General features: G+C 43.5%; 2 protein-coding genes across 5 annotated transcripts; one reads left to right on the forward strand and one right to left on the reverse strand.

The window, feature by feature from the left end:
- The first annotated feature begins 429 nt into the window (after positions 1 to 429).
- Positions 430 to 13443, forward strand: amdhd2 (amidohydrolase domain containing 2). Of its 2 annotated transcripts, XM_086077287.1 has the most exons (12): positions 433 to 558; positions 1082 to 1173; positions 2121 to 2223; positions 2301 to 2437; positions 2516 to 2655; positions 2754 to 2808; positions 2882 to 3189; positions 5377 to 5521; positions 5752 to 5859; positions 11265 to 11333; positions 11404 to 11505; positions 12531 to 13443. In XM_086077287.1, exons 3-12 carry the CDS (start codon positions 2153 to 2155, stop codon positions 12617 to 12619), a joined length of 1224 nt encoding a protein of 407 aa, XP_085933413.1. In that variant the 5' UTR covers positions 433 to 558; positions 1082 to 1173; positions 2121 to 2152; the 3' UTR covers positions 12620 to 13443. The 2 variants fall into 2 exon arrangements, with proteins under 2 accessions (XP_085933412.1, XP_085933413.1); XM_086077286.1 differs by lacking the exon at positions 2121 to 2223 and having other exon boundaries at positions 430 to 558; positions 12531 to 13442.
- A 43-nt stretch (positions 13444 to 13486) lies between these two features.
- On the reverse strand, positions 13487 to 17706 carry LOC147181562 (ceramide synthase-like). 3 transcript variants are annotated; one of them, XM_086079487.1, is made up of 6 exons: positions 17520 to 17706; positions 16851 to 16937; positions 16178 to 16313; positions 16011 to 16106; positions 15420 to 15529; positions 13487 to 14265 (listed from the first exon to the last, which is right to left on the reverse strand). In XM_086079487.1, exons 1-6 carry the CDS (start codon positions 17636 to 17638, stop codon positions 14112 to 14114), a joined length of 702 nt encoding a protein of 233 aa, XP_085935613.1. In that variant the 5' UTR covers positions 17639 to 17706; the 3' UTR covers positions 13487 to 14111. The 3 variants fall into 3 exon arrangements, with proteins under 3 accessions (XP_085935613.1, XP_085935604.1, XP_085935623.1); XM_086079478.1 differs by having other exon boundaries at positions 16178 to 16400; XM_086079497.1 differs by lacking the exon at positions 13487 to 14265 and having other exon boundaries at positions 15416 to 15529; positions 16178 to 16400.
- Between the last annotated feature and the right edge of the window lie 384 nt (positions 17707 to 18090).

Here is an 18090-nt window from a genome sequence, read left to right on the forward strand (position 1 = left end):
TCATGATACGTCAGGAAAACACTTTGCAACTTTTTCAAAATTGCCAAATGCAAACAGTATTTCGTGGAAAAAGTGGATATGTTGATAAATCTCTCAAAAACTCATGGAATATTCTCGTCTCGACATGTTCGAACGTGTTCAAACGTTCTGGCGCCCTCTCCTGCTAAAGTGTGGGAGTACAATTTAAGCCCTCACCCACATTAACACACGCTCACGCTCACACGCACAAACACACGCACACGCACACGTACGTACGCGCGCAAAAAAAAATATTTTAAATGTTAAGAATTTTTTACTTTTGCTTCTACATCCGTAAAATTACTTGTCAACATTCATTTCTAATCCCACAAAGTAAAAAATAATTGTAGTTAATATTGTTTTTGTCAGCTGACTGGTCACGTGACTGCATCCGTTTCCGACTCACGTGACTCACTTCGTGTACACTGCAGAGAAGCAAAGAGCGAGCGCTGTAAAAACTGCTTTTATTTTATTTATTTTATTTCATTTAGTCGGCTTTTGGCTGCCTGGGGACACAAAAGAAGTGCGGAAGTCGATAGGGTAAGGCGTCAAAGGCTTTGGGGAAGGCAGTCGAACCTTTTTGCTCTTATTTATCAGACAAAAGTTGACTTTTTATCATAAAAAGTACGTTGTTTTTTGGTTCGTTTTGTGCTACCGTCGATCTAACGACACTTGAAGAAACAGTCCCACAAATCGATTCTTCGTCTCCTTTTCACGTATTTAAAGGATAACAAGCACTAAAATATCGCCATTGAAGAGGCGCTTTTGTCTTGTGGTTTTTCTGTTGCTTTCGTTAGACTTTGGGGGGGGGGGTGCGCGTGCGTGTGGAATGCAATGCACGAAGAAGAGCACCAGGGTGCAAAGTCTCTGATAAGATCGTTGCTTATGAGTCCTGACAGCAAAGACTCAAACACTCACATTACACGAGTCACAATTTTCAGGGGGTGAAATAACCAGATGTGTTATTTAGTTACAAAAGTCCCAACGATATTTGAAAATGTCTCGGAAAAGTCCAAAGTTGACAGAGATGTGAAAGGAGGACAAGATGATTTTTTCCCCCCAGACTTCCGAGATGCCGTCCAACAAATCGGTGTCGGAGGCGCCCATCACTCAGCTGCTCAACTGCAGGATCCTCAGGGACCACCAGCTGCAGAGGTGACCGGCAAACGCCACTCAACGAAAATCTTTGCATGCAACATCTGTCCCCTAAACTTGGATGTTGAACCCTCCTGGGATTTTTGCGCTACTATTTTTACTCTGAATTTTGGAGGCACAACAATATGTGTGCATTTTCTGCATGGTCAATTGGAAAAATCATTTTATTATTTTTAATTAATTATTACTGAAGCGTATTGCATTCACTTGGGGGAAAAAAGTCCTGTTTTTCTGACTAATTTTTTGGGGGACCTTTGTTTTTTTTCTCTGTTTTTTTTTAGTATTTTTTTCTGTTTAAAAAAAATCCTCTGTTTTTCTGAGTAATTTTCCCCTGTTTTATAAAATAATAATTTTTCTTTTTTTCGGAATATATGTTATTCTGAATTTTAAAAAAAAAAGGGTTTTCCCTCAGAGATTAGAGAAAAAAACACATATATAGTATACACATTAATTCTTTTATTGAGAGCTAGTAAGTAAACATGACCATCTTATTGCATATGGAGATATGCGGGAAAGTGTCCGCTTCCGCTATTAGCGAGTCTGCAACAAGTCACTTGGAGTTCAGAGGTAAAAAAAATAATAATAATCCAAAAACACAACACCAGCTCTATTTTTCGGAATAATAATTTTTTTCCGTTTTTTTTTTTATATTTTTTTCCCGTTTGTCGGAGTAATTTTTCCTCCTGTTTTTCTGAAGAATTTTTTTCAGCCAGTTTTTTTATTCCGAAAAAAAAATACTCCAAAACACAAAACTCCCCCCAAAAATTAGTCAGAAAAACAGCTGGGGTTTTTTCAAGTGAATGCAATACGCTTCCGTAAATTATTATATATATATATATATTTTTTTTTTAATAAAGGGATTAAGGGAATGTTTTTTTTTAGTCAGAGTTGTCAATTAACAAAAAATTATTTTTAAATTAGATTATTTAAGTAATTGTTCTGTTTAGAGTCAACTTGTCACACACGTTTGAGTCAAGAAATGCTCACAGCTGATCACGTGATCCGCCTGAAATATGTCGCCATCATATCATCGCCCAGCCCTGACAAAAGGTTATGTTGAAAGGTTGTAGGGCGTTATCGGCTCACCCCAATGCTTTACATCACCAACTTGGTTTTTTTGTGTACAGGGATGACCTGTGGGTGCGCGAAGGGAAGATCCTGGATCCGGAGAAGCTCTTCTTTGACGAACAGGCCTACGCCGACAAGCAGCTGGACTGCGGCGGCGCCATCGTGGCGCCGGGATTCATCGACGTGCAGATCAACGGTGGCGTCCACGTGTCTCGCCGTTTGTCTTCATATGTGCGCATGTGACTGATGGCGGCGGCGTGTGCTCACTCCGCAGGAGGTTACGGCGTGGACTTCTCTCGGGACTCTGACGACATCGGCGCTGGTATCTCTTTGGTGGCCCGGAAGCTTCTGGAACACGGCGTCACGTCCTTCTGCCCCACGCTGGTCACGTCGCCGCCGCACGTCTACCACAAGGTCCGCCCATCACCTCGCGATAGCGCGTGGTGATGACGCCACCCCCTCACAGCGGTCCTGTCCGTTATAATGACCCCTGACCCCCATATGTCTTTCAGGTCCTGCCTCAAATCAAAGTCCAGGATGGCGGTCATCACGGCGCAGGTGTCCTTGGTGAGTTCATCTTTTATTTTGCCGGCGCCAGGAAGTGTGACCCAAATCTTCTTTTTTTGTTTTTTTTGTGGAGGGGTCCACCTGGAAGGTCCCTTCATCAGCGCCGAGAAGAAGGGCGCGCACCCCGAGCGCTTCCTGCGCACCTTCTTGGACGGCGACGCGGCGATGGCGGACCTGCTGGAGGTCTACGGCGGGCTGGACAACGTCGCCGTGGTGACTCTGGCTCCCGAGCTGGAGGGCAGCCGATTGGTGGTGAGCGAGCTGTGCCGGAGGGGCGTGACCGTCTCGCTGGGACATTCGGTGGCCAATCTGTCGCAAGCCGAGGAGGCCGTCTGCCACGGCGCCTCCTTCATCACGCACCTCTTCAACGCCATGCTGCCCGTACGTCCCCGAAACACTACATGTACATTTTGATATCGTGCACCAAGATCGTTACGAAACTGAAAATCCTAATTTGGGGAATTCTTGCTTCCTAATCACTAGATCGGGATTTATAGTCAGTATACAGGGGTGCCTTGAGATATGAGAACATAAGAATAGTACTTTGCCAATTTTTTACACCCTCAAAAATACTTGGCTCTTCAAGAACCCAAAAATTCAATAATGCATCAGTCCAAAGTTTTAATTAAAAAAATAATAATTCCCTAAAAATATACAATATTTCCAATTTTTGTTGTTAAAATTTTGCATAGGTTAAACAATAACATTGCATTCTAATATAGGAAAATGAAAAACGATCCTTCAACAATGCTTCGGTTCAAATGTATTGGGCAAAAAGTTCAAATATTCATCAAAATAAATGTTTGAAAAGACACATTTCAAAATGATGACATGTAAATGTGTTAAGTTTTAAAGTTAAACACAACGGAAGCGTATTAAACAACTGGACTCGATTCATGCAAAGTTGAAGGCAGTGTTAGCATTTTGCACTGCAGTCTATAAAAGTGTACTTCATCAAAACTAGGGGTGTCAAAATTAATGCATTGGAAAGAAACTTGGAAATCCTGTACTAAGAGAATTCCAGTCGCAACGCAGCAGACACGTCCACGTCAAAATTTTGCAGCAATAAATTTAACAATAATGCACATATTTGTGGAGACTGGGGTCAAATTGGATTTAATTTTTTTTGCATAATTTCACAAGTTACTTCGTGTTAAAGATCAGATAGCTCGTAATATGCAAAGAAAAATGCACTCATCACCAATGCCTTACAAATGCAATTATGCCATCTAGTGGCAGAAAAATGACCTCAACACAAATCAATATCACACTTGTTTTTTTACAGTACAGTACATCTTTTTAATTTTAACTCAATGTCATGAATTATTATGAAATTACTGTAACAATGACTAAAAGATGACGACATATTTCTATTAGTTTAGCATTTCTACAAGAGTATGAAAAGGTAGAAAACATTTTTTATTGTACATTTAGAACAGTTATAAAATTTGTGAGTTAACTATTGAAGTCATGCAATTAATTAAGATTTAAAAAAATCATCGCCTGACAGCTCTAATCAAAACATACATGAATGACATCAGTGAATGGAACGTAAAATTAAACATTCTTTGCGTCAGTTCAGTGGACATTGTGCTGCTTCTTCTGGCCACCTGGGGGCGGTACAATACAGACATGGATACTGAAAATGGAGACATCTCAGCTCCTCAGTAATCTGCACTAATGACAGTCGTTCTTTGCAGAGGATAAAGAATATATCGTTAGCCTAAACGCATAATTGGCAATGTCATTGTCACAATATGAAAAAAAATACTAGTGTGCGTGCAAAGTATTTTTTTTTACTTTGTGTGGATTGTTAGTCATACAGGTTATAGTAACCTGAAAAGGATGAATTGAGGCAACCAGATTGTTGTTTTTTCTAGTTTACAAAGATGATTATAAATGATAAATTACGCAATTTATCTAACAGTATAGGCCTACCTGTGACTATTAGATTGTCTGTCTACATGTGTTGCCGCACCATTTATGTTCACGTCCATTGCTTAAAGGTAATATTAAAGCTTTTTCTACATCATGTATGCTCTACCAATGCCCAGATGAGTACAAAGAGCCCTGACTGTTTTAATCTGACTGCATCTATCAGCTTTTATCTTCCCTTTATAGTAGAGTGTGCGGACCCGGACACATGGTGCAGTTACGCTTTGGGCCAGAGGTGGCAGTCACGGGTAAAAAAAAGTGGCAGCATGGGTGCAAGTTTTGTTAGCCTGTCTATGGCATTTCCCATGATCCGTTAGCATGATGCTAGTCATGGGTCACGTGTTTGAAGTTGAGTTTTAACCTTAAGCCTCGTCACGCCTCTTTTTGGAGAAGTGTCGTTCGCTGGCGGTATCTCAAGCCAAAACAAAAAAGCTCCTACCATGAAAAACTCGGCTCACTCGTACCTCAAGGCACCACTACACTCTACTGTTAATATTTTGGGTGAAACGCAGGTGGATACAGTATGAAGAGGTTTTAAGTGGTGCAAAAGCAACTGCTGGAGAAAAAAAAAAAAGTTTGCGCGCGAGCGTCCAAGCACGTATCTCACCAACTTCCTGCGGCGTTGCGGTCCAGTTCCACCATCGGGACCCGGGCATCGTGGGCCTGCTGACCAGCGAGCACATCCCGGCGGGACGGACCATTTACTACGGGATGATCGCCGACGGGATCCACACGAACCCCGCCGCCCTGCGCATCGCCCACCGCGCTCACCCGGCAGGTCGGCGTGCCTCCCCTACCGACACGCTCGCACTCACAAAGATCCATTTTGATGCTCACACGCGTGTGCACATCACATGACATTGCTCATTTTACATCCAAATTTGATCCTTCCTATCAATCAGTATTGTAGTTATGGATTTGTATGCCATCCTATTCTCCACGTTCCTGAAATGAGCAAAACGAAGACGAAAGTAAATGAGTTGCCGTCGTGTGTGTGTGTGTGTGTAGGTTTGGTGCTGGTGACGGACGCCATCGCCGCCATGGGCCTCTCGCCGGGCCGCCACACGCTGGGCCAGCAGGAAGTCAAGATCTGCGGCCTGCACGTCTACGTGGCCGGTGAGATCCCAAAACAACATCCCCACATGATTTGCTGCTCCTTTTTTTTATTCCATAAATAAGTAGGATATTTATCAAATTCATATCACACATTTGTTTTTTCATTTTATGATAGACGATGTCACACTTTTTATTGTCAAGTTGAATGTTACAAGGTTTAGGGCAATTTTTGTTGTACAAAAAAACTGATATCAAATTAAAATTTTCAGTAATTTTTTTTTTTTTTTTTTTTTTTTTTTATAGAGCTCAGTATTATTGTTCATTCGGAAATGTCATCATCATTGCTCTTTTTTTTTTTTTTTTTTTTTAATATATATATATATATATATATATATATATATTATTTTTTTTTTGTGTGTGTGTGTGTGGGTGAGTATGTGTATGTGCGTGCGTGCGTGCGTGTATTTGTTAGCTCACCAGAAAACCTATTAGAAAAAATCTCATACCGTTCACCTAAACCGAACACCAGGAGACCCGAGGGGACCGAACAAAAAACCAAGGAAGGTGAAATCCAGCACCGACCAGACACCCCCCACCAGAACTCCTCCCCAGCCCAAGAAACATCCAGACCCCAACAAATCCAAAAAACATAAAATCAGGGAGGCCTCAAGAGACCAAAGGAGAGACCGAGAAAAGGAAGGAAGGACAGACGAAGCCGCGTGAGATCCGCAGACACCAGCCTCCACCGATTCAATAACCTGAGGAGGAAACAGATTGTGTCTGAGTTTCGGTAGATGCTGGTGTGGTGGATCTGGCATGCATGAAAATCTCCACCAAAGAGGGGAGCCGTCGACCCCCGCCGGAACAGAGCAAGCGCAACACCTCAGGGCCCCCCAGGCCGCGGCAGCGCCAAAGGACGACCCCCGGGCCCCGCCAGGGCCACCGGCCGGAGAGCAAACCCAGGAGCAGGAGCGCCCCCCGCCCCAACACGGCCCGCGCCCCCGACCCAACGCAGCAGGACGGGGCACTGCAGGCCCGCCAGGCACCCCACCGGCCCACGACCCCCCGCTCCCCATCCACCCCCGCCACCCACCCCAGCACCCCCCCACCCCGCAACCCCCCCCCCCCCACCGCCCCCCCCAACAAAGCCGCCCCCCCCCCGACCAACCGGCAGCCCCCCAGCCCCCGGGGACCACCCGCACCCAGGCACCGGCGCCGAAGAGGGGCCGGACAGCGGAGCGGAGAGGGCAGCCGCGCCCACCCCACCCCCCGCCGTGTGGAAGGACGGAACACCGGGGGCAGAAGGGGGAGATGGGGGCACCGGAGGGCGGCCGACACCCCCGAACCCCAGGCCCAGCGGGGGAAGGCCCCGGTCGTCACCCCAGCGTTCTTTGTGAAAATTAACCCCTGTTACTGAGTCCGCCAGCTCGCGGACTGGCGAACTCTACCCCTAAACCGTGAATGTGACCCCACCCAGTGTATATACAAGTGTGTGTGTGTGGTGCATTAATATTAGGAGCAGGTGAACCGGAGCCGATGGAAATGATATTCCCACGCTCCGATCCACCCGCCACCCAAGCATGTTGCTGGTGCATTAAAAAAAATAGATAGGGCGGGGGGGGGGGGGGGGTGGCGACACGGACAGGGGACCGCAGCACTGCTCTATACTGCGGCCCCCAACCGATGGCACCCCCACAAGCCCCCCCCCCCACCCACAAGTTGTGTGGTGTATTAAAATTGGAGGGGAGTTGTAGGGTGAAGACGGTGTTTCCACCCTACCCCACCCCCCAAAGTGTGTTATGTGCCCTATATGTCTATAAAAGTGTATTGTGCAAACCTAGTGTAGTGAGTTAAGAGGAGTGACCAGCGGGGCCCTCCCCAACCAGGCGGGGGCAGGAGGCGCACCGGCCCACCAAGCCCCCACCCACCCCACCAGGACCCCGTCGGGCATATGGGACCCGTCCGGCGGGGCGATAGGGCTCGCCCCCCGGATACTGGGTCCCGCCCGAGGTGTCAGGACGCCCACCGGAGCGGGGCGGGCACGACACCAAACCCCAGCCACCCCCGCCGGCCCCCATAGCACCGAGACCCGGGCCATGGATGGAGCCCCCGGCCCAGGGGAGGGGAAGGAAGGCGTACCGGGGAAGGGGAAGGGAGGAGGGAAGGGGACGACAAGAAGGGCAGGGGGCAGCGGCAGGGACGCAAGGAGAGGGGGAGAGGAGGAGGAAGGGTGACGAGGGAGAGGGGACAGGGAGGCGGAGGACGGGCGGGGAGAGGCGAGGAGGGAGAGGCAGCAAGGGGGAGGAAGGGGGAGGGGAGAGGGAACCACCGGGCACCCCGGCGGCCCACAGGCCCCGAACCGCGTCGCCGGGCCCAGAGCGACGGACCGCGCCGGAATGGCGCCGCCCCCGACACCAGGGAAAGCCCCGCAACGCAGCACCCCCCAAGAGACCCAGGGAACGGCCAAGACGCAGCCGCCACCCAGCAGCCAACAGAGGGGCAGACCCGCCCACTCCCCGCCAGGGGGGACAGCACCCACAGAATTAACCCACTGGCATGCCGTGAATCCGAATATCAACCCCTGGTGCCCATCGGAGGTGAATCCGCTCGATCCCGCTGGCAGCAGCCGGGTTCCTGACTATAGAAACACAACCATTAGTTACAAATTGCCAAATACAGAAACATCAATGTCAGTTATCACGCTGCGGTGGCTCTCGCTAACAGGCAGAATTAAGTAACCAGGTTTATGTTAAAAAATTCTATATACGTAGACCATGTTTCTTTAAATTTTGACATTTGGTTTTTATTTGAGGCAGATATTTTTTCCATTAAAATATGATTTATGAGGAGGTTAGACCATTGGTCGATATTCAAAGTTTGTTTATTTTTCCAGTTAACAAGAATTGTTTTTTTTGCGATAGTAAGGGCTACAAGTATAGATTGAAATTGTTTATGTGGTAAGTCAATTGTTGTTAAGTCACCTAGCAAACACAAGTTTGGAGAGAACGGTATCCTACAGTCCAAGACAGCGGAAAGTTTTTCTAAGACTTTAGTCCAGAAACACATAACCGGAGTACATAACCATAAAGCATGAAAATAAGTGTCTGTAGTGTTTTGTAAACACTGGAGACAAATGTCGGAGTCTGAGAGTCCCATTTTCTTCATCATATATTGAGTAATGTATGTTCTGTGAATAATTTTATATTGGATAAGTTGTAAATTTGTGTGTTTTGTCATTTTAAAAACATTTTCACAAACTTGAATCCAAAAGACAGATTCCGGAGCTATAGACAAGTCTGTTTCCCATTTTGAGATGGGTAAAGACGTTTTATCAGTATATGAAAGTAACTTATATATTTTTGAGAGTTTTTTTGTTGTTGTCGAAGAAAGCTTGGTAATATCTTTAGCTAAAACAGGCGGTTGGAGCGTACCCTGGAGTGTTGGAATTTGTTTCTTTATCATACTTTTAACTTGCAAATAATGTAAAAAGTTTCCGTTTTTTATTTTATATTTTTGGAGCAAGGATGTATATGATATAAACATATTATCTGAGAAGAGATGGTGGAGATGTGTAATTCCTTTCTGCTCCCACACATTCAAATAAAACGATTGGTTGTTAATTTGAAAGTCGGGGTTATGCCATAGGGGAGAAAGCCCGCTGGGCTCCACTTGGGCTTTTTGTCATTTCTAGTGCCTTCCACCAGGCAGTCAGGGTGGCGGAAATCATTGGATTTTTAAAGCAGTTATGTCGCTTAATCGATGTTGTAATAAAGAGTAAATCTAGGAGTCTGAGGTTATTACAATCCTTCTGTTCTAGTTCCAGCCAACAGTTAGTATCTCTATTGGGTTGTGCCCATAAAATAATATATTGTAGCTGGTTGGCTATATAATAGTGCATAAAATTTGGTGCCTCTAGACCTCCTTTGGATTTATTTTTCTGAAGAGTAGATAGACTAATCTTTGCTTTTTTTTTTTTTCAGTAAAATTTTGTAACGGCTGAGTCCAACAACTGGAACCAGTTAGCCGTAGGTTTAAATGGAATCATTGAGAAAAAATAGTTTATTTTGGGTAAAACTTTCATTTTAATAGTGGCTATTCGTCCTATTAGAGAAATAGGAAGATTATTCCAGCGCTCCAAGTCACTATAAATGCTATCCAGAAGTGGAGTGAAATTTAAATTAACTAAATCAGTTAATTTAGGTGAGATTTTTATGCCTAAGTATTTTAAATTACCTATAGGAAATGAGTAGTATGGGTCCTGGCTTGCAGGGTTCCATGAATTTTCTGTAATAGGTAGAAGTGTTGATTTTGTCCAGTTAATAGAATAGTCTGATAACTGTGAGAATTTAGTTATTAAGTTAAATACTTCCCCTAACGAAATAGCAGGCTTTTCTAAATAAAGTAAAATATCATCGGCATATAGATTAATTTTATGTTCTGTTACCCCAGAGTGAATTCCTTGAATCATTCTTTCCTGGCGTATGGCTAATGCAAGCGGTTCAATAAATATTGCAAATAATAAAGGCGACAGTGGGCATCCCTGTCTTGTGCCTCTCTGTAGAGTAAAACTCTTAGATATAATCCCATTAGTAGTAACAGTAGCTTTAGGAGAATCATATAATACTGACACCCAGTGAATAAATGACTTCCCAAAGCCAAATTTATTTAAAACAGCAAAGAGGAAGGACCAGTTAACTTTATCAAAAGCTTTTTCTGCATCCAATGATATAATAACTGCCTTTTTATCATGCCGCTGTGACATACTAATAAGGTTAAAGAGCCTTCTAATATTATTAGTAGAGTGACGCTCTTTAATAAAGCCTGTTTGGTCGCTATGAATGATTGTCGGGATTACTGTTTCTAATCTAGATGTAAAAGCCTTAGTGATAATTTTAATATCAGTGTTAATTAGTGAAATCGGAAATTTTCAGTTAATTAACTCATTCACTGCCATTGACAGCTATAGACTTTAAAAATATATATTTTAACTATTTCTATTTAACATTTTTTTTTCCATTTTTGTTAACAAGAGTATGAATTGTTTTTGTACATTTAGAACAGATATAAAATTTGTGATTAATCGGGAGTTAACTAGTGAAGTCATGCGATTAATTACCTTTACAAATTTGAATTGCCTGATGCCCCTCATTTTTAATTATCTGTTCTTCTTTAAAAAAAAAACATTCTTTGTTTAATTTTTAATAATCTTTTTAATCGCATGACTTCACTAGTTAACTCACGATTAATCACAAATGTTATATCTGTTCTAAGACAATAAAAAAAAATCTAGGTTTTCATACTCTTGTTAACAAAAGTGGGAAACAATTTGAAACTAGAAATAGTTCAAATGAATTTTTGACATCTATAGCCGTCAATGGCAGTGAATGAGTTAAAGTATTGAATGTCGAATTTGATTATTGGGATTGACGACATTCCAATTGATTTTTTGATTTTTTGTCTTGCAGGCACGCAGACGCTGAGCGGCAGCATCGCCACCATGGACATGTGCGTGAGACACTTCCGACACGCCACAGGTCAGCAAGCACGCGGGAAGGAGGGAAGGATGTAGGAAGGAGGGAAGGTGACAAGTTGTGTGGTGTGCAGGCTGCCGCGTGGAAGAAGCCCTGGAAGCGGCGTCGCTGCATCCGGCGCAACTTTTGGGAATCAGCCAGCACAAAGGAACGCTAGACTTCGGATCGCACGCAGGTCACTTTGATTTTGCATCCGTTTTGATGGCCTCGTTGTTTTATTCTTAGCCGATAGTCAAAAAAAAACAACCAAAAGTGAAATATAAAATCTAAACATACATACATGCACACTACAGTAGTGCATATTGCTAATCTCCACATATATAGCTAAAACAAATACCTATACACATCCATCAATAGACAAATCAATAGATAGTAGGGATGCAACGATAACCAAATATTATCACAATATGAACCTCACGATACGATAATTATCACGATATTGTGGTGGTGTTGGCAATATATATATATTTATATATATATATATCAACCTCTGAGTTTTCTGCTACATCCCTGCCACTGTGCCAATATGGTCGGCGCCCTCCGCCATCTTGAATCACTTTGTAAACAATGCACAGCGAATGTTACTATTGGCTCAGCAGCGTAAAGTATCATAGTCGATGTAGTTCATAATGCTGTGCTTGAATGAAGGAGGGGAAAAGTAGCATTTTTTGATGGAGATGTGGTGCTTTAAATATCGTAGCACGACGACGATATTGTGGCAATTTTAATATTGCGATATCACGATATTGGGGTTATTGTTGCATCCTTAATAGATAGATCAATAAATTGATCACAAGATATGTCATATACTGGATCTATCACCAGGGGTGTGTAGACTTTTTATATCCACTGTGTGTCAAAAGAAAAATGATTCGTAATGGAGCTCAATGTAAACCGATACAGCAACAAATGAGTATACAATTGATATTGGTCATTAGAAAAGATCAATAGAATGATAAATTGATTTTGATCAATAGATTGAGTTAATGTTTTCTTGATTTATTAATTTTCTTTAGATCGATGACTCAATATTGTATAGATTTTTTTTTACACTGATGATATTTTATCAATTTATTTTTTATAGCTGACTTGATGTTACGCGTGTATATTTTTTTATTGATTGATGAGTTGATGTTTGGTGAAAGTTTTTTTTTTTTGATAGATGACTCAAATGTTTTATCTTCTTTCTTTTTTTTGCAGACTTTGTGTTGCTTGATGACGAACTGAACGTGAAGGCAACATTCATTTCCGGACAGGAAGTGTGGAGGAAAACCACCGAAGAACAATGACAAACAACTTTTATATTTTATTTTGGAATTTCTTCCTTTCAAGTCCCATCATCATTTGTTTTTTTGACTCATACTTGTTAATTGTCCATCAAATCCTTCAAGTGTACATCCTGGTCACACCATTTCCTGTCATACCTTTCAAAGTTGAACTCGCCCTCTCGACGCGCAACCCACGGATTTGCATATGAATAGACTGTCAATGCCGCTTACTCGCCGTCGGGAGAAGTGAGACCACCGGAAGTGCCTTGGCAGCCATCTTGTACCAATACGTCTGGAAGAAACACTTCATGCACATTTCATCGCTAAGAATTCAATTTTTAAGTTTCACCTGTCTGCATGATCTGTCCCAGGGAGGCAAGTTGTGTCTGCAGTTTGTCAATGTCAATTTTATTTGTATAGCACATTTCATATGGCAAGCATAAACTCAATGTGCTTCAACATAAAAAGCAAGATGTCAGTACATTCAAAGTAATGCTAAACCCACAAAAAATACAGTAAGCCAACAGCTAATTAACTCATTCACTGCCATTGACGGCCATAGACGTCAAAAATTCATTTGGACTATTTCTATTAGTTTCATTTCCCCCCCACTTTTGTTAACAAGAGTATGAAAACCTAGGAAAAAAATGATTGTACATTTAGAACAGATATAAAATGTGTGATTAATCGGGAGTTAACTAGTGAAGTCATGTGATTAATTAGGAAATACAAAAAAAAAAGATTAGAAATTTTAATAGTAATTAATCACATGGCTTCAATAGTTAACTCGCGATTAATCATAAGTTTTGTATCTATTCTAAATGTACAATAAAAAAATTCTAGGTTTTCATACTCTTGTTAACAAAAGTGTGTGTGTGGGGGGGGGGGGGGGGGGCGCCTGAGATCTTATGATAAAACAGACACGCAAATGCCAAGATTGCTTGCAGGTGCAGAATGAGCGCATCAATTTACCTCCTCGAAAATTGATTGCTGCAAAGCTCAGGGGTGGCCTTACTGTTCCAATTATGTTTTCAATCATGTACAGAACCATGAACGATGACACGAAAGCAAAGCCCATCAGGGAAGAAAATAGCAAATTAATTATATTTGCACAACAATAAGAGTAAATGTTGTGTGCTTGTTTATTGAACATTTAAACAACAGAAAATATTGTTCTAGAAAGTAAAAATAAAAGTTCACCAAAAACCGTTTTAATGTTTTGTATATATTTGATTAATCTGTAACTATAATGTAAATATAACCTCATTATTACTTAATAAACCCTTAATGGTTGATGCGAACAGTTTGTTCTTTTGAGGAGCTCCCCTTCTTACATAGATCCCGGCGTAAATCACGCACTGATAACTATTTTCAATGAAAACTGCATTGAAATAGTAAGAGTGGCAGCGTAAGGTGGCGCAACACCCACAGAGCCGTCGATAGATACCGACAGCTCTGGCAACGCCCAGAGCAGGAACAGGAAGTTCCCTTTTCCCTGATGGGAAGCGCATCTTCATCGCGGCGTGTCACTTCCAGCGAGAACACGACGCGCGCGCCGGCACATGAGCGCGAACCAGTAGATCTGCAGGGGCCACAGAAGCCCCGCCCCCAAGGTGCACTGCCACGGGGCGCCCAGGACCGCCCGGTGAACGGGGATGGACGCGTGTCTGGGAGACAAAATGGGAGGCGCCACATTGTCACATGATGCGTTCAAGATCACTCTTGATTTTTGCAATTTGTATTTTTCTAACATCACGATATAAAAACAAACACTAGTGACATCATTAAATTGAATGTCAAAAATTCAATAGATTTTGTCAGTGAGTGTGTGCGCATTCGTGTCTGTTTCTTTGAGTGTGTCTGTGTGTTCATGTGGTTTGTCCGTCATGCTTAATGACTCAATAAAATGCAGACAACAAAAATCTACCTGAGTGTTGTCTGTTGTCATGTATTGTTGCATCATGTTCAAATATTTGTTGCTAAAACTTTTTTTTTAATCCATGACACCATTCCACACTGTCTATGACGTTTTGCAATGTTCGCTAGCATTAAGTTAAGCAGACTTTTTTTTAAAAGGTTGAACTTGGCTGAACAAACCACTGAAGTCAGGTCGCTTGTAGGGGTGGGAATCTTTGAATGTCTCACGATTCGATTCGATTCCAATTTTTGGGTGTGCGATTCGATTCATAATCGATTTCCGATTAAAAAGATTTATTTTTAATTAAAAATGATTTGATTGACTGATTTTTGCTTCAATTTATAGATGTTCAAGGAATCGTAATGATCTACTCCAGTCTGACTCGCTAATGCTAATTAGCGCGCTACTTGCGGCACTTTTATCACTCAAAAGAACGGCTCCACGCCACAAAAAAAAACTTTTATTGGAATAACTTGATTGTGACTTTTTCCTTCTACTCTCTAATGTGGCTACAGCTTAACAGTGTATCAGACCGCGTGGAACCACACTGCCCCTCAGTGGCCAAATCGGGTACAACATGAACAGCGCTCCCAATAAAGGGACACATAAACAAAGGGAAGACAGTATAAAATTATTTAAATAAAATCGATTTGGGGACATTTAAAATAGATTCTGAATCGTGCTAAATGAGAATCGATTTTTTGGCACACCCCTAGTTGCTTGTACCTCAAGGTGCCACTCTTGTGATTGGCTTAAGAATCTTTCAGTCATTCCTGAGTGCGTGACCATGGGATTTTGAGGAACTATCTAAGCCCGCTATATCAAAACGGCCATGTCGACATTAAGGAGGACACGCCCAGGGGTGATGGCGACACTTGATTGGTTGTGTGTTGATGACATCACCTGCTATAGGCCAGGTACAAATACGGGAAGAGCGCCACGCGGCAACCGAAGAAGACGAAGAGCGTGACTGCGCCGTTCACTTTGAACGCCAGCGTGTCGGCGCACTTCAACTGGAAACGTCACAAGAACAACAAGAGGGAGGCTGTCAATCATTTTCACCACTGACACACACACACACACACACACACACACACACACACACACACACACACACACACACACACACACACACACACACACACACGTTTGTTTTACTATCTTTGTGGGGCCATCTCATTGATATAATGCATTTCCTAGCCCCTCCCGCAACCATCAAAAATTATTGCCTACCCCTATTCCTTACCCTAATCTCAACCATAACCCAATTCAAACCAATTCAAAGTCTTGACCCTCAAAAAGAGGTCTAAACTTGTGGGGCCCAGAAAAATGGCCCCACATGGACGGGTGGGCCCCACAACTCTGTGTAATCCCAGAATGTTGGCCCCACTATGTAACTAAAACAAGACCACACACACACACACACACACACACACACACACACACACACACACACACACACACACACACACACACACACACACACACACTTACCTGTATGAGCCCTTTGGCAAAACACACAAACGGTGTGCTTAGCTCAGCAAGAAACAAAACACCCTGGAAGTAGTCGCCTTTGCCCCGCCTCCACACCTGACACACACACACACGCAGCTGATGAAGTCACAGCAAAGAGGGCGGGACTTGAGCGTTTCCACGGTTACCAGCGAGGCGGGCAAGCAGAAGAGGACCATGAAGACGTGATGCAACACCATCAAACTCTCTCGCCGCAAGAAGCCCATGACGGCCGCCGACAGCGCCCGCGCATCGCCGTCGCCCTCGTGACCCTTGATCCCGCGCCTGTGCCAGTCACACAGGAACATGGCGTATACATCGTAGACAAAGTAGGGTGCGGCAAAAGTGATGTAGGCGTCCGTCAGCCAGTGCCTGAGGAACCACATTTGAGTTTGGAATTACCATAAGGTCCATGCTAATTCATGTTAGCCTGGCTATGGAGTTTTGAATCATATGTTAGCGTTAAGCTAATGTCTGTTGACAAAATAAGTTGACTTGGTTGAACATTTTGTGGTTTAAATAAAGAAATTGTCGTATTTTCTTCTGGTTTTACAGTCAACTTTAACTGGGAATAAACATTTTCAGACAAACTGATTGGTCGCCAGCAATTGTCAGGCCACATGCTGACAATCTACTAGTGCTGTTTTGGTTTTCACATGAAAGTTGATCATCCTGCAAACTCCACTCAGGATTCAGATTCGAAACCGAACCTTTTGACTACGAGGCAGTCATGCCATCCATTATTCCTCTTCTGCAAAACAAACGTTCCCGATTTGTATGTGAGGTCAAAGGTGAACCAACCTCACACTGCTCCATCCTCACCTGTCATCCATGACGTCGTGCCGGCACGCCGAGGCGATGACGCATCCCGCCGCCGCTGCCATGACAGCCTGGACGGACGACACGGCGCTGAGGACAAAAAGAGCGTGTGTGACGTCAGCATCGATGTCTGACGGGCCGGAAAGTAACCAGCGCTGGACCGGCCCTCTGGCACACGGGGCAGTTGCCCGGTGGGCCAGCATCTTTTGGGGTACTATTTAATTCTTTTATTACCGTAATTGTTTCAACCCGAGAGTCCTGTTGTAGTGATTCAGAAGTCTGGAATGATTCAGAACAGTTACTGCGTTAATTTAGGAATCACTTGTTTCCCGTTTGTACACGAGTTGTGAAGGGACTTTCAAATCAGGTAAAGTGGCAAACTCTTAAACTGAAAATGCTTATGTGATAATTGGGGAATTGTGAATTAAATCATTCACTCATTCTTGACTCCCCAATGGGGCATATGCGACCCCTTCCAACTTAAATTCATATTTGCATATCATATACTGTAGTTGATTCTAAAGTAGGGCTGAAACAATGAATTAACTTCTTCTTAAACACTAGCTATATATTCAAAACACATCGTGGGATAAATTGAGGACACTATATTGGATTATCTGTATTTAAGAATGTGAGTACTTTTGCCACCCGTGTGCGTGTGTGCGTTCTGACCGTGCTGCCACGACGGTGGCGTCGGCCTGGCTCCGTCCCATCTGGATCCTCAAAAAACGACTGCACAGTAGGAAAAGTCCGGGGAAGAAAAGCACGCCGGCGAACATGAGGGTCAACATGTCTGCATATTTGTGTGTTTGTATAATGTACACGTGTGTGTGCGTGTATGGGATCAGGTGAGGCCGGCTTAGGATGGCCACCTGTCATGACCACAGGAACGGGGGGGGAGGGGAAGGCAGTCTGACTCGGCCAATCAGAAAGCTTCCTTGTGAGAAATCAGTGCCTCATTTGCACATATTTGCATGAAGCAACTCAAGCCAGCCAATCAGCTTTCAGCTTGATGTGAAGTTTTGGTGTTGTTTCTTGGCTTGAACCTTGAAGCCTGTCCCGTCGAGGGTCAAATGAAGCCACGGTGGCCCTCATTTTCCTCTTGGTAGTACTGTATTGTGGCCCCTGGTGTCCTCTTGTAATACAGTACGAGGAAAATGAGGGCCACCGGACCCCAAAACAAAGAGCTGACAGCAAGCATCAAATGGACATTAGTATTTAGTTACACATAATATACGGCTTT

The sequence above is a fragment of the Leptonotus elevatus genome, chromosome 1, assembly GCF_054856555.1.
Source record: "Leptonotus elevatus isolate MCC_2025b chromosome 1, RoL_Lele_1.0, whole genome shotgun sequence".
Taxonomy (NCBI): domain Eukaryota; kingdom Metazoa; phylum Chordata; class Actinopteri; order Syngnathiformes; family Syngnathidae; genus Leptonotus; species Leptonotus elevatus.

Bases quoted from the DNA above. Each gene is read 5' to 3' on its own strand.
- amdhd2 (XM_086077286.1), top strand. From the start codon at position 1,091: ATGCCGTCCAACAAATCGGTGTCGGAGGCGCCCATCACTCAGCTGCTC. The intron at 3,190-5,376 runs GTACGTCCCCGA...GTTGCGGTCCAG, and splicing joins TCTTCAACGCCATGCTGCCC to TTCCACCATCGGGACCCGGG. The intron at 5,522-5,751 runs GTCGGCGTGCCT...GTGTGTGTGTAG, and splicing joins CCACCGCGCTCACCCGGCAG to GTTTGGTGCTGGTGACGGAC.
- LOC147181562 (XM_086079478.1), bottom strand. From the start codon at position 17,638: ATGTTGACCCTCATGTTCGCCGGCGTGCTTTTCTTCCCCGGACTTTTC. The intron at 16,401-16,850 runs GTGAGGATGGAG...GTGGTTCCTCAG, and splicing joins CACGACGTCATGGATGACAG to GCACTGGCTGACGGACGCCT. The intron at 16,107-16,177 runs GTAACCGTGGAA...TGTGTGTGTCAG, and splicing joins TCTGCTTGCCCGCCTCGCTG to GTGTGGAGGCGGGGCAAAGG.